This window comes from Ceratotherium simum, chromosome 24 (genome assembly GCF_057802395.1).
Source record: "Ceratotherium simum simum isolate JZ-2026a chromosome 24, ASM5780239v1, whole genome shotgun sequence".
Lineage (NCBI taxonomy): Eukaryota > Metazoa > Chordata > Mammalia > Perissodactyla > Rhinocerotidae > Ceratotherium > Ceratotherium simum.
The window spans coordinates 27,765,869-27,782,138 of NC_141923.1; the positions used below are offsets into that span (position 1 = coordinate 27,765,869).

Below are 16,270 nucleotides of genomic sequence, written 5' to 3' on the forward strand. Positions count from 1 at the left end.
GAGACTGAAGCTCTAAAAAAAAAACCAAACAGAAATTCTGGACATGAAGAACACAATTAATGAGATAAAAAATAATGTAGAAAGCATAAAAAATAGAGCAGACCTTATGGAGAAGAGAATCAGTGAGCTGGAAAACAGAAATCTAGAAATGATCCAGGTGGGAGAGGAGAGAGAACTAAGATTTAAAAAAAAATGAAGAAATTCTTTGAGAAATACCCAATCAATGAGGGAAAGTAACATAAGGATTATATAGGTATCCCAGAGGGAGAAAGAAGCAGAGAGTTTATTCAAAGACATAATAGCTGAGAACTTTCCAAACCTGGGGAAGGAACTGGACATACAAGTACATGAAGCTAACAGAACTTCTATACATAAGTGTAAAAAGACCTTCTCCAAGGCATATAATATTAAAACTGTCAATGACAAAGAAAAAATATTAAGGGCAGCAAGAGAGAAGAAAAGAACCTACAAAGGAACCCCCATCAGGCTTTCAGCAGATTTCTCAACAGAAAGAGAATGATATATTCAAAATACTGAAAGACAAAAACTATCAACCAAGAATACTCTACCCAGCAAAACTACCCTTCACATATGACAGAGAAATAAAAGCTTTCCCAGACAAACAAAAGCTGAAGGAGTTCACTGCCACTAGACCTGCCTTATAAGATATGATGAAGGGAGCCCTCCTACCTGAAAGAAAAAGGCAAAGGTTTACAAATCCTGGAGCAAGGAGATAAACAAAGAGACAAAACCAGAAAATGGTAGCTCTCTATCAGAATAAGTTAGCAAATATTTAATTATAAAATAATGGATAAAGAGAAAGAAAACATCAAAAATAACTATGACCACTTCTATTTGGTCACAAACACAACATAAAAAAGAATAATTTGTGACAACATTAACTCAGAAGGGGAAGAGGAAAGGGATGGAACATCAGAAAAAGGACTATCTCATCTATGAGATCTTTTATACAAACCTCATAGTAACCACAAAACAAAAAATCAGAGCAGAGTCACAAATCATACATAAAAAGAAAACTGAGAAAACCACCAAGCTGAAATGGCAGGCAGAAATACAAGGGAAAAGAAACAATGGAAATCTAGAACAACCAGAAAACAAAAGATAAAATGGCAGTGTTAAGCCCTCATATATCAATAACCACTCTAAATGAAAACAGATTTAATTCTCCAATTAAAGGACACAGAGTGGCTGAACGGATTAAAAAACAAGACTCAACAATATCCTGCCTCCAGGAAACACATCTCAGCTCTAAAGACAAACTTAGGCTCAGAGTGAAGGGATGGAAGAAGACACTCCAGGCAAATGGCAAGCAAAAGAGAGCAGGTGTAGTCATACTTATATAAGACAAAGCAGACTTCAAGATAAAAAAGATGAGAGACAAAGATGGACATTATATAATGCAAAAGGGACATTCTACCAAGAAGACATAACACTTATTATTATATGCACCGAACACAGGAGCACTAAAGTATATAAAGCAAATATTAACAGACCTAAAGAGAGAAATTGACAGCAACACAATAGTAGTAGGGACCTTAACACCCCACTTACATCAATGGATAGACGATCCACACAGAAAGTCAACAAAGAAACAGTGGCCTTAAATGAAAGACTAGACCAGATGGACTTAATAGATATATATAGAACATTCCATCCAAAAACGGCAGGATACATATTCTTCTCAAGTGCACATGCAACATTCTCAAAGATAGACCATATGTTGGGAAACAAAGCAAGCCTCAATAAATTTAAGAAGACTGAAATCATATCAAGCATCTTTTCTGACCACAATGCTATGAAACTAGAAATCAACTACAAGAAAAAAGCTGGGAAAGTCACAAATATGTGGAGACTAAGCAACAGGCTACTGAACAACTGTTGGATCAATTAAGAAATCAAAGGAGAAATAAAAAAATACCTAGAGACAAATGAAAATGAAAACACAACATACCAAAACTTATGGGACACAGCAAAAACAGTACTAAGAGGGAAACTTATAGCAATCCAGGCCTACAAACAAGAAAAATCTCAAATAAACAAGCTTACCCTATACCTAACAGGACTAGGAAAAGAAGAACAAACAAAGGCCAAAGTCAGTAGTAGGAAGGAAATAATAAAAATCAGAGCAGAAATAAACGAAAGAGAGACTAAAAAAAAAAAAACAAAACAGTAGAAAGGATCAGTGAGGGCCTGCCCCGTGGCTTAGGTTAAGTGTGCTCGCTCCACTACTGGCGGCCCGGGTTCGGATCCCAGGTGCGCACCGATGCACCGCTTCTTCGGCCATGCTGAGGCCGCGTCCCACATACAGCAACTAGAAGGATGTACAACTATGACATACAACTATCTTCTGGGGCTTTGGGGGAAAAAAAAAAGGAGGAGGACTGGCAATAGATGTTAGTTCAGATCTGGTCTTCCTCAGCAAAAAGAGGAGGATTAGCACGGATGTTAGCTCAGGGCTGATCTTCCTCACAAAAAAAAAAAAAAAGGATCAGTGAAACTAAGAGATGGTTCTTTGAGAAGAGAAATAAATCCACAAAACCTTAGCCAGACTCACTAAGAAAAAAAGAGAGAAGATTCAAATAAATAAAATCAGAAATGAAAGAGGAGAAATTACAATAGACACCACAGAAATACAAAGGATTCTAAGAGAATACTATGAAAAGCTATATGTCAACAAACTGGATAACCTAGAAGAAATAAATTCTTAGAATCATACAACCTCCCAAAACTGAATCAAGAAGAAACAGAGAATCTGAATAGACCAATCACAAGCAAAGAGATTGAAACAGTAGTCAAAAACCTCCCAGAAAACAAAAGTCCAAGACCAGATGGCTTCTCTGGTGAATTTCACCAAACATTCAAAGAATATTTAATTCCTATCCTTCTCAAACTATTCCAAAAAACTGAAGAGGATGGGATGCTTCCTAATTCATTTTCTGAGGCCAACATTACTCTGATACCAAAACCAGAGAAGGATAACACAAAAAAGGAAAATTACAGGCCACTATCACTGATGAACATAGATGCAAAAGTCCTCAACAAAATATTAGCAAATTGACTACAACAACACATTAAAAGGATTACACAACATGATCAAGTGGGATTTATTCCAGGGATGCAGGGATAGTTCAACATCTGTAAATCAATCAATGTGATACACCACATTAACAAAATGAATAATAAAAATCACATGATCATCTCAATAGATGCAGAGAAAGCATCTGACAAGCTTCAACACCGGTTTTTGATAAAAACTCTAAACAAAATGGGTTTTGATAAAACTCAAAACAAAATGTTGAAGGAAAGTACCTTAACATAATAAAGGCCATATATGACAAACCCACAGCCAATATCATACTCAATGGAGAAAAACTGAAAGCCATTTGTCAGAGAACAGGAACAAGACAGGTATGCCCACTCTCACCACTCTTATTCAACACAGTACTAGAAGTCTTAGCCAGAGCAATTAGGCAAGAAAAAGAAATAAATGGGATCCAAATTGGAAAGGAAGAAGTGAAACTCACTATTTGTGTATGACATGATTCTATATATAGAAAACCCTAGAGAATCCACCAAAAACCTTTTAGAAATAATAAAAAAATACTGTAAAGTTGCAGGGTACAAAAATCAACATACAAAAATCAGTTGCATTTCTATACACTAATAAGGAACCAGCAGTAAGAGAAGTCAAGAGTTCAATCCCATTTACAGTTGCAACAAAAAGAATAAAATACCTAGGAATAAATTTAATCAAGGAGGTGAAAGACCTATACACTGAAAACTATAAGACATTATTGAAAGAAATCAAAGAAGACATAAGAAATGGAAAGATATTCCATGCTCATGATTGGAAGAATAAACATAGTTAAAATGTCCATATTATCTACAGCAATCTACAGATTCAGTGCAATCCCAATCAGAATGCCAACAATATTCTTCATGGAAATAGAACAAAGAATCCTAACATTTATATGGAACAACAAAAGACCCTGAATAGCCAAAACAATCCTAAGAAAAAGGAACAAAGTTGGAGGTATCACATTCCCTGAATTCAAATTATACTATAGTAATCAAAACAGCATGGTACTGGCACAGCAACAGACACACAGATCAATGGAACAGAATAGAGAGCCCAGAAATAATCTATGGACAGGTAATCTTGGACAAAGGAGCGAAGAACACACAATGGAGAAAGGAAAGTCTTTTCAACAAATGCCGTTGGGAAAAGTGGACAGCCACATGCAAAAGAATGAAAGTAGACCATTATCCTACACCATACACAAAAATTAACTCAAAATGGATTAAAGACTTGAATGTAAGACCTGAAACCATAAAATTCTTAGAAGAAAATATAGGCAGTATACTCTGACATTGGTCTTAGCAGCATATTTTCAAGTACCACGTCTACTCAGGCAAGGGAGACAAAAGAAAAAATAAACAAATGGGACTACATCAGATTAAAAAGCTTCTGCAAAGCAAAGGAAATCATCAACAAAATGAAAAGACAACCCATCAACGGGGAGAAAATATTTGCAAATCATATATCTGACAAGCGGTTAATTTCCAAAACATATAAAGAACTCATACAACTCAACAACAAAAACATGAACAACCTGATCAAAAAAAGGGCAGAGGATATGAACAGACATTTTTCCAAAGATATACAGATGGCCAACAGGCACGTGGAAAGATGTTCAACATCACTAATTATTAGTGAAATGCAAATGAAAACTACAATGAGATATCACTCATACCCATCAGAATGGCTATAATTAACAACACAAAAAATAACAAGTGTTGGAGAGGATGTGGAGAAAAGGGAACCCTCATACACTGCTGGTGGGAATGCAAACTGGTGCAGCCACTATGGAAAACAGTATTGAAATTTCTCAAAAAACTAAGAACAGAAATACCATACGATCCAGCTATCTCTCCACTGGGTATTTATTCAAAGAATATCAAATGAACGATTCAAAAAGATTTACGCACCCCTACGTTCATCGCAGCATTATTTGCAATAGCCAAGATGTGGAAACAATCGAAGTGCCCATCAACGGATGAGTGGATAAAGAAAATGTGGTATATATATGCAATGGAATAATAGCCATAAAAAAGGGACAAAATCGTGCCATTTGTGACAACATGGATGGACCGTGAAGGTATTATGCTAAGTGAAATAAAGTCAGACAGAGAAAGACAAATACTGTATGATTTCACTCATATGTAGAAGATAAACAAACACATAGATAAAGAGAACAGGTTAGTGGTTACTAGGGAAAAAGGTGGGTGGAGGGTATAAGAGGTAAAAGGGCACATACGTATGGTGACAGATCAAAACTAGACTTTTGGTGGTGAACACAATCCAATCTATACTGAAACTGGAATATAATAACGTACACTTGAAATTTACACAATGTTAAGCGCCAATATGACCTCAATAAAAAAAAATGATACTACCACATATTTCCAACAATCAACATTTAATCCACAATCAGTAGTAAATATGTTCCAATGTATTTTATCTCCAAATCTATATGATTAGTTAATAGTACATATAACTCATTTTTAGCACCCAGTTAGGCCTGGTAGGGGACTACACATCACTTTTTAAAAGATTTTTTTTTCTTTTCTTTTTTCATATTTATATATTTATATATAGCCCTAGGAAGATCTAGAAATTAAACTTTTTTTTTTTTTTTTTTTTAAAGATTTTATTTATTCATTTTTTTCCCCCCAAAGCCCCAGCAGATAGTTGTATGTCATAGGTTCACATCCTTCTAGTTGCTGTACGTGGGACTCGGCCTCGCGCTGGACGGAGAAGTGGTGCCTTGGGGCGCGCCCGGGATCCGAACCCGGGCCGCCAGCATCAGAGCGCGCGCACTTAACCGCTAAGCCACGGAGCCGGCCCTAGAAATTAAACTTTTAACTTTAAAAGTGGAGCCATTTTCTGAACATAATCTAGTTTTTTTCCTTTTCTATGTTTACAATGTTGGTGTGAGAAATTGTTTCTATACCTGCTTTATCAACCATATTACTCAAGACCCAAGAATGTCAACAAAATCACATTACACAATTATGAACTCCTGCAAAAGTGATGTGTTTGTTCGCTGTGCGTTTAAGCACATGATACTATGGCTACAGTTAGTTAGTCTGTACAAGGTATTAAACACAGATCATACTATGCTGGTGACTGATAAACCACCACCCGACTTAACTTCACAAATCAACAGAGCTGATTTTTTACCACTTTTCCCCCTACTGTGACTTAGATAGCTGAAGCCTAATTAATGGTGTTACACAGATGTTTCACCTTTGAGTAGTCTTGCACAACTCTCTGTTTTAGAACAAGGCCTTCCAGTGTAAGTCTTACAAAATTTAAAATTAAATGTCTTTGTTACCTCTTCCTTTGGAAACACACTGTAATAGGACCAAATAGCCTGGCTGATTTGCATCAAGATAGACAGCTGACTGAATGCTGAGATTTTCAATCCCTAAAGCCTAACCCTAAGCATGAAGGACTTGTTCTATTTTATATAAATTAGGCGTAACCAGAGTGCTGAGAAATTGCCAATTCCTCAACCCACTCAATGTAGGCAAAATTTGGTCATCTCCACTGCATCAGTAGGTCAGGGATAAATTCAGATCCAGTAAACACGAGAAGCCTCTAACTCCAACTTTCCAAAGGGCTCTCTCAGCACTTCCAGTGGTGTGTATTTTGAAGTCTGGCTAGAAATACAGCCCAGATATCCAGCAGCAGTGTTTTGATAACTGAAACCATGACAACAGCAACATAATTGGCTGAGATATGGAGAGGCCAAGCCTAGGAAACTCTTTTCTCCTTCTAAGAGTGATTTTACTCACATCCATATGTAAGAAATAAGGGAATACTGGGAATTCAATGGAGCAGTATGGAAACTGGAATAAGACAGTTTTTATTAATCAAGAATGTCTTCTACCTTGCTTGTTTGATGAACTCCTGAAAGTTTTCCATATTCACCCCATCTTCCTCTTCTTCTTCAAGTTTCTTCTTTGATTTCTTTTCAGCCATTTGTTCTGTTTCCTACCCAGTCCCCACCCCACAGAAAAACAAGATAAAACTGATTCTTGATAAATGCATACTTCACCATCTGGTTTCACTACCCTTGGGTTAATTGTTTTTTTTTCCTCTCTCTTTTTTTTTTTTTTGCTGAGGAAGATTAGCCCTGAGCTAACATCCAATGCCAATCCTCCTCTTTTTGCTGAGAAAGATTGGCCCTATCCGTGCCCATCTTCCTCTACTTTATATGGGATGCCGCCACAGTATGGCTTGACAAGTGGTGCATCCGTGCACGCCCAGGATCTGAACCCGAGATGCCTGGGCTGCCAAAGTGGAGCAAGCACACTTAACCACTATGCCACCAGGCCAGCCCCTAATTTGTCTTTATAGTAAAGACATTTAATTCCTCCATATACTTTTGCCATCTACAAATCTGATATATTACTTTCTACCCTTATTTCATGAAACATTTTAGAATTTCCCAGTAAAAGCTGCAGAATAAATGTAAATTTTTACCATGTTTTTACTTTCTAGTCACATAGTCCATTGAGAAAGGAGCTTTTTATAGTAGCTTAGTAATGTCTATAGTCACACTTGCAGCTTTAACAGTATAACAACAGAGACATTGTATTTTGTTACAATTAGAGAAAGGAGAGATAGGTCTTGGAAGATACTCCTATACCAGCATCCAAACTGAATAAATTCTTCACTTATATAAGACATACCAAAATTCTCAATAGATCTGGAGTAAATTGTGGCTATGGATTTGGTGTGCTGACATTCTACTAACCATTCCACACATCTTTACAAAAGCCATTTAAATTTCTAGGCCTCAGCTTTCCTTTCTGCAAAATGACCATGTTTTTTCCCCCCAAAAATGATATTTCTAAAGCATTCTGAGACCCTTGGCTATAAGATGCTTTGCAAAACAGTCTAACTAAATAGTATATTTCCTGGGCTTAGCTGTAAAATGATGTCATTGTATAAAACATTCTAGAGAACAAAGTATAACTCTCTCAGGAAAGAAGATTATTTCATTATATTAACTCCACAGTTCAAATTTGCTCTCAAGTAGTCAATTCACCACTGTCTACAGGCAGAATAATGACAATGCAAATTCACATAGCCCAGGATTCATCTCAGGTGTAAAGAGCACTCAAAAGGAATATGCCTTTCAATAAGCATTAACTACGGCCACTGGGCCTTCAGAAGTGATAAGCAGCTTTTCAGCTCAGCTAGGTTAAGAAGTGAGGTCCTGCTCCCCATATCAGTCACAAACAGTGGATAATGATGCTACAAAAGAGAAGAAGGACCTCCCTGCCCAGCCTGACAGAGGCTTCTAGCCTGTTTCGGATAGTGTGTGGCAATCTAAAGCACAAGACTAACAAATAAACCACCTACCTTGTTGTACACAATGATAAAGTCACCCAGTTGGTGGGCCAGGATTCTTCTACGTTCCAGAAGTGCCAGTCGTCGACTGGGTAATACCATTCTCAGTGAGTGCTGGAGGTTACTTGATGCTCGCTTGAGGAAACGAACCACCAGCTCCTATAAATTAAGAGTCATTGGGGGAAAAAGCAGGGATTGTGCTAAGCAATAGAAGACAAGCTATGGAGGGATTACACAACAGAGATGTGAGAAGATGTATACTATACATTTCCACAAATAAGACCCAGAGCAAACATGTTAGGTATAAGAAGGATACAGAAAGACAAAACAAAACAAAAGAAACTTGTTCTCTTCCCTCAATAAGCTAGTAATCAGAAAATCAAAAAGGTATGCAAATAACTATGTAATAAAGTAGTGGCTGTAAAAGAACCATAATGCATATACAAATAGTACTATAATAATTCAAAGTACAGATATCATTTGGATAGGGTGATCAAAGAAAGCATTTAGGGAAAAGCATTCAAGGATAGGTAGTGGAAACTAAAACCATGAGAGCAGATGAGGTCATCAAAGTGAGAAGGCAGAGAAAGAATACAGAAACATTCACACTCAGAGATAGGAAAGAGGAGGAAGAATCAGAAAAAAAAAAAAAAAAAACAACCAAAAAAACCCCATAGTAGAAACATCAGAAATGTAGAAAGAAAGCCAGGAGACACTACTGTCATGCAAACCAAGGGAGGAAAGGGTACCATGTCAAAAGCTTCCAAGAGGCTGGAGCTGGAAAGGACCATAACCAAGACAAGGCCCAGGATCTGGCCAGCATGAGATAATTTCAAGAGAACACTCTCAGTACAGTAAAGGGAATAGGAGAAGGGTTTAAGAAATGCACGGGTCATGAAGAATATAGATGAAGAGCAGAAACTACTGACTTCAACAGTTCAGTGATAAAGGGAAAGAAGAACCACTACTATGCTTGAAAGTTGACAGCTTTTTTTCTTCTTCTTCCCCAAGGACAACGGAGCTTTTAGAGCTGGGATTGGCAAGGAGGACACAGTGGAAGGTCATTCAGGGGAAGATCTCACTTGAGACGGGGTAAAGGATTTTGAAATCTGAACAGATACCAATCAGATCATTCACAGCATCACAAACGCTTCAACGAGAGATTTTGCAAAGCCAAGGGCCTTAAAGGTGGTTGTTCCTTCCCTCCTACTCCAAATACAATAAAATTGCCTTAAGATGATAGATTTTGGGACCTTCTATTGATGTGCCTTCTGTGAGTTATGTGATAAAGAATCTCTAGTCTTAACCTGAAGCAGAGAAGGCAATTTTATACCTACCTTCCTCATAAACAAGGCCACAATCATCAGGTAATGGGGTTACGGTTTGCTCTCTAGAAACATTTTCTAAAAGGAATGCACACAACTGGTCATAAGTTTTACAGTGGTGATCCTAAATATTCTTGTAAAAAGCCCCATGAAATCCGGTGTCAGCTCTAAGCCAGTAGCGGCAGTGGCTCTCCTCTTCTGAGCTATCTTTTTCTTCTTGAATTTGATTTTGGTTCACTGTCCTTTGGTGCCAATTTACTCCAGCATCAAGGAAGAGCTTCACAACCAGAGGGCTGGCTTTCGTAGCTCTACTCTGCTGTGTTGACTATACGGTGGTTTAAGCTGTTGTATTAAAACATTATTTTTTCACAGTGGAGCAAACCGACTCTCAAAAAAGGCAGTTTCAATTTTCCACTTGGAAAGAGCAGAGCTAACATTTTCCACTGATGGTTGAAGGATTATTCATAACACACAAGGTTTTATCTCTGGGTTGTATTGGCTACTTTAAATTCACAAGTTGTTTTCTGGGATATCCATCATGTTTTTATAATAAGCCTGGCATACTGTATGCCTCTTGTATATGGAGAACTGAAAATTATGGTAGGGTCACCACTGAGTTGGACAAACGATGCAGCTTTTTCAGATTTAAAGATCCCTCTATTTTCAGTAACAGATCCCTGTGGTTAAAAAGGCTATGGAAGGACTGTGGCTTCTTCTATAAGTGTTGACCTTACCAAAGAGCTTGAAGCTCCCTGTCATTCTGATCCAAAAAGAAAAACCTTGCTAGAATATTAAATTCTAGGCATGTTCAAATGACCGATATACAGTAAAAATTATTACACAAGTTTGTTTCCAGTAATCTAAGAATCTTATGAAGTTACAACTAGTAAAGAAAAAATGTTAAAATGGAGGATGGTACATTCTTAGAGGGCCTATGATAAAGTGTTGACTTTCAAAGAGCTAATTCGACCCCTCAGGACAGAAAATAAATGGCTTATGATGCATGGAAACAATGGAAGAGTAAGTAATGTACAATTATAATATCTGGGTTCAAGTTCCAGTTTCACCACATACAAGCTGTGGGACAACAGGCAAGTTACTTCCCTTCTCTGGGTCTTTGTTTCCATTTGCGAAACGAGGATGACAGTGCCTCCCTCAAAGAGTTAACAAAACGTGAAGTTGTTTGAGAAAGATCTCTATAAATTGTTATTCTTTTCAAGGGTTTTGCACAGGGCCTGACATCTAATGAGCAATCAATTTCCATTTTCAGAATGAAACAAATTGATGGCCTCAACACATATTGTGATGAACATGGCTCCAGATCAAAGATGTACTTTACATTACAGTAAGAGAAATCTATAAGCTATAGTATAGAATAATTCTTTCACCAGAAAAATATATTGCTCTTTACCTTAATAGAAAAAACAAAAAGAAAAGAAAAAAAGGGAAAGTAAAAAGGTTCCAACAAGAAGAGCCTCACCATCTGTTCATCCTCTTTGGCAGCCCAACTGGCACTGAACGTCTGACCTCCACTGTCTTTCATCAGGCGAATTTGAACATGCTGGAGATAGGCAGAGAATGCTATTCGGGCCTGCACTTTGCTATAGAAATCCAAAACAACATACCATTATGAGACAGCATGGTAAGCCTAGCAAATGTGTACTTGCCTCTCTCAAAGTGGCCTTTGAGGATATTTCTATTAGAAAGGCTAAGAAAAATGAAGCCCCTCATATAGTCACTGAATAAAGATTCATTCTCAATTGTACATGAGATTTTTTTTTCTATTAAAAGAATGAGAAAGGGAGAATCCTACTTATTTTCTCATTATTACCATGGGGAAAAAAATCAAACAAGAATAGAAAAATCAAGTTTCCCACTCTTATACCTTACCTCTTTGAACTTTTTAACAACTTTCTTGGGAGAATGGACAGAAAAAGTATGGAATCTTCAGAAGAACATCTGTATTAATGCAGAAAGGTTTTTCTGCCTCAGAGGCCCTTAAGAGAATACTTATCAGTTAGCGCAAAAGTATGGCTTTTGCTATGGCAACTAATATTTCTGGTGTGCAAAAGCCTCCAAAGCAGGAAATAGATAAATCCTACAAAGGAACTTTGGAGACCAAATTTTAAGGCCATGCTTTTCTCAACTACAAGATGGGAGTGGCTGGAGCCCAGAACAAACGAGTGAGGTCCAACAGAGCCCGGCATAGAACTGACGGGCCAGGACAAGCCCAGATGTTCAGTGGGAAAAAGAAATCCTTACATAGAGTAAAAAGCATCTCAGCGACATCACTGAAGAACCCAGTGATTTCTGCCTGGTGGTCTAGGTTCGAAACAAGGAAATCGGATAAGATATAGTTTGGAAGACAGAAGTATAAGAGAGACACTGATGATTTTCACTTCAGCTGCTAACTGTAGCAGATCTGTTTTCCTTCAGGAGAGATTTTGGTTATTACTTCAGCTGATCGGCCTTCTGACACTCCAGCCAAAATTACATCAGTGAAGATTAGGGCCCAACAAAAACTCTGTTTACAGTCCTCACACATGCAATCACTGAATGCTTTCTACTCACTGTTCCTCCAAGGCTAGGATGAAGGTTGTCCAGAGTAAAGTGGAAATCCTAAGAGGGTCCCGGTCTAGCTTCTATATGTGTGCTGAAGGGACTGGAGGGGAGGGGAATGGGGTTGGGAAGTAGATTTGCTTTTGAGAGTTTAATACATAAGATCTTTAGAGCATGAGATATAAGGAAGGCTATATCTCTGTTACTAACAGGGATAGTTTATGGGAGCACAATATGATTTTGAAAAAATAAATTTATATTTTCAAATGTTTCTCAACAAGGACGACAATCATATCCTTGTTTACCTGGAGATGATATACCGCTTTCCCTTCACCCACTCCCGTGAGTTTTACCTCTACAACAAATTATTTTCAAGTCAAAACAAATGAAAAAGATTCTCAATTTTGGTCAGCAAATTCACTTCTAATACAATGAGCTAGAAATGGCATGTTTCAGACACCTCAAATGTAACAGAATACTTAATTTTAATAGTCCTCTAATACCAAAACATGAAGGACTTTTAGATAAGGGAATTATTGCTTAGAAGTCGTGATTTCAATCATTAAACGGCTGCAAATCATTGTAACAAATTAAATAAACAAGGACTGAGTTTTCCATTTCTATAAACCTTATTAAAGAGATCTGTGGAGTGTTCATCCTAAGGTTGTCTCTAAGGTACTGGACACACTGGTCAGCTAGTCATTTGTAACAAACGAACCAAAAAAAGATGAAAGAATGAAAACTAGAATAATTTACACTGAAGAAACCTTTTTCTTAAAAAAATAAAAGCCTATGTGGATCCTCAATATGCAAAATACACAACTATGGGGCCTGGAGTCTCGAATCCTTGCCATGGACCTCCCCCAGACCTCTCAGTAGCCACTGAGATGCCCCAGAGAATGAGAGGCAGCTCCAGGAAACCCAGTCTGAAAACCACTGACTTACAGTAACATACTCTGCAATTGCAACAGTTTACTCATTGAAAGCGAGATCCATAAGACTTATAAAGAAATAATTTATTTCTACAACAGCTAAGTACAACATTGTTGCTGGAAAGGACCTTAGAATACAGTCCAGTGGTTTCCAAATTCTCTATTTCAATTTAGTGGAATCTTTCTTCCCCTCCAGAAGGCACAGTTTGAAAAATACTTATCTAACCCCATACTTTGGCTTAACAGAAAAGGAAACTGAGGCATAGAGAAGCTCTCTGACTTGCCCATGATCACACAGCCAGTTGGTAAGCACTAAAAAGCCAGAGCCCAGGTCTCCTGACACAGTTCAATGTGCTCCCCACTAATGGAACTATTCTCATTCTCCACAAGACTGTTCCAAACCTTAACTCTATCCCTCCAATCCCCTAAACCCCAATATCACCCTCCACCCTTACAGTATAAGAACTGACCTTTAACTTAGAAAATAAAGGCAACGTGCACAAATGCCTAACTTCCTTCCCCTTTAACTTCTAACTACTGCATTCATCCTATAGTGGTTTCCTTCTGACTGATAGGAAGGAATACCCCTCCACTGGCCTCTTTCCACCTCCCTTTAGGACCTCCTTTATCAACATATCCATTTCTGCATCCCTAATCCTCTTTCCATCAAATCCTTCTCCTAGTCTAAATAAGCTGCAGAATCCCTACCTTAAAAAATCTTTTTCCCTTAACTTGCTTTCTCTCTGATGCTTTCTCACCTTCCTTTCATTGCCAACCCCTCTGAAAAAGTTAGTTCACACTTGCTTTCTTATTTCCTCAATTCGCAATTTCTCTTCCACCCACCGAAGTCCACCCTAGGTCACAAATGCAGGTGTCTCTTTTCATTCCCCATCCTAACTTGGGCTGTCTGAAGCTCTACAGCTTGAAACTCTCGTCTTGTAGCTTTTATCATACTATTCCCTCCCAGTTTTATGCCTGCCTCTCTAACTGCTATTTCTTGGTCTCTTTACTACTATTAAACACTGGTTTTCCCCAGGGTTCAATTCTCTTCCTTTCCCCTTGTCTATGCTTGCTGAACTAAACTGAATTGGACAAGCTCATCCACTCTGAAGTTTCCTAACTATCAACTGTACAATCCTGTTCAACTCTGACCATCAAAGTTGTATTTTCACCTATCTATTGGACATCTTCATCCCAGAGCACTTCCATTTCACTGTGTCCCAATGAATCGCATTATTTATATCATGAACTCAACTCCTATCCTCCTTATATTGACTGATGGCATCACCAAGTTGCCAAATTTGGAAAATTCAGTCTCTTTGGAGTTCTTACATCTACCGAGACCAACCCCTGCCAATTTAACTTGCAAATTTCATTAAGTCCATCCCATTCTCTCCATTCTTATAGCCATTGCTCTGGTCGAGGCCTTCATCATCCTGGCTCTGGACTATTGTAATAGCCCTTAACTCACCTCTCTGCCTTTAGTTCTCCTCTTATCAATCCTATCCCACAATGCAACCAGAATTTACTTTCTAAATCAAGATACGACTATTTCCTTCATCTGCTTAAAAATTATCCATCTAGAAAATAAAGTTCATGCTCCTCTTAAAGGCCTTTATGATCAAATGATATGCAATTTTTTAGTCTCATTTATTACTACACCCTTCTCTCCATGTAACTCCAACACATTAATCTGTATTTCTCAAACTCGCCAAGCTCATTCCAGTTTCACGGCCTTTATACTTAATGTTCTGCCTGGAATAATCTGCCCCCTGATATTCACATGACTTACCTCCTTCTCATCATTCAAGACTTACTTCAAAGGTTACCTCTTCGTGCCTGAACACCGCAATCTAAAGAAATCCTCTGCCCAATTACACTGTAACATTACACCCTGTTTATCGTCTTCAGAGCGCTTCTTACTGCCTGAAACTATCGTGTTCTTTGTTTACTGTCAGTCTTCCCCACTAGACCATAAGCTCCACAAGCCTGTCTTGGTCTCCACTGTGACACCACATAGCCTAGCACAATTCCTGGCCCAGAGCAGGCGCTCAGTAAATACTCGTTGAGGGGCTGGATGAATGACTGTACTATCACATCTCTGTGCCTTTATTTTCTCCACTAGCACTCCTACCGTTAGCTGTCACCTCCCAAACCTCCTGAAAACCTACTCATCGGTCAAAGTCTGGTTCAGATATTGCCTCCTCCCTAATGTCTCTCTAATGTCTTCCCAAGCAAGACCAATCACTCCTTTTTCTGTGTCCTAAGAGCACTTTGTCCATATTAGGGTCAGAGCCCTGCTCTTAAGTGTCCCCATACTAAACCATAAGCTGCCTGAGCTCCTTGTCTCAGTCCCCTGTGCTCTTAGCGACTGACACTAAAACCCAACAAATATTTGTTGGGCCAGTGAGACCCGGGTTTGTGGCTCTAATACCTTGGACAAGTAACTTTTCTAAGGCTCAGTTTCCTTAATAACAATAACATCAAACCACAGTCATTACTTCACAGGACTGCTGTGAATAACAAATGAAAAATGGCTGTAAAGCCACCAGCACAGTACCTGGTACATAGTACAATTCAGCTGTTATCAGTTTTACTATTATAATTACAAACGGTACATACCTAAGATTGCCATTATCTTGCAGAATCTGCATCAAGTTAAATTTAGGCTCTGATTCCTGAGTCTCAATTTTGTGGCACTGTTCACCTTTGTTATTCCATTCAGGAACTTTCACGGCATTTTCTTTGAGTGAATTTTCTACCATAATGGTCAATGAGGGTGTGTATTTGGCTTGATTTTCTCCAAGGGACCCTGCAGACTCCTCCTGGGAAGCTTCCTGTTCTTCATCTTCATTGTCTAATGCATCTTCTTCCTCCTCTTCACTCTCTGTCTCAGTTTTAACATTCATTTCAGCTGGTTGGGTAATCACTAAATGCGAAGAATCACTAATGTTGCTGAAAAAAGGATTAAATTTTCCTCTCTCCCAATACCTTCTTTTTATCCTTTT

The 16,270-nt window shown here is 38.2% G+C and overlaps 1 protein-coding gene across 16 annotated transcripts in view; it reads right to left on the reverse strand.

Annotated features, from left to right (window-relative positions):
* TTLL5 (tubulin tyrosine ligase like 5) overlaps positions 1-16,270 on the reverse strand; it is a 300,941-nt gene that overhangs the window by 177,269 nt on the left and 107,402 nt on the right. For 15 of the 16 annotated variants that reach the window (XM_087448166.1, XM_014784427.2, XM_014784432.2 and 12 more), the window contains 4 exons: positions 15,885-16,191; positions 11,252-11,372; positions 8,459-8,605; positions 6,978-7,081 (listed from right to left, as the gene is read on the reverse strand). In XM_087448166.1, the coding sequence (XP_087304292.1) occupies positions 6,978-7,081; positions 8,459-8,605; positions 11,252-11,372; positions 15,885-16,191 (679 nt within the window). The remainder of the gene's footprint in view (positions 1-6,977; positions 7,082-8,458; positions 8,606-11,251; positions 11,373-15,884; positions 16,192-16,270) is intronic. The other variant, XM_087448161.1, reaches the window with a different exon arrangement.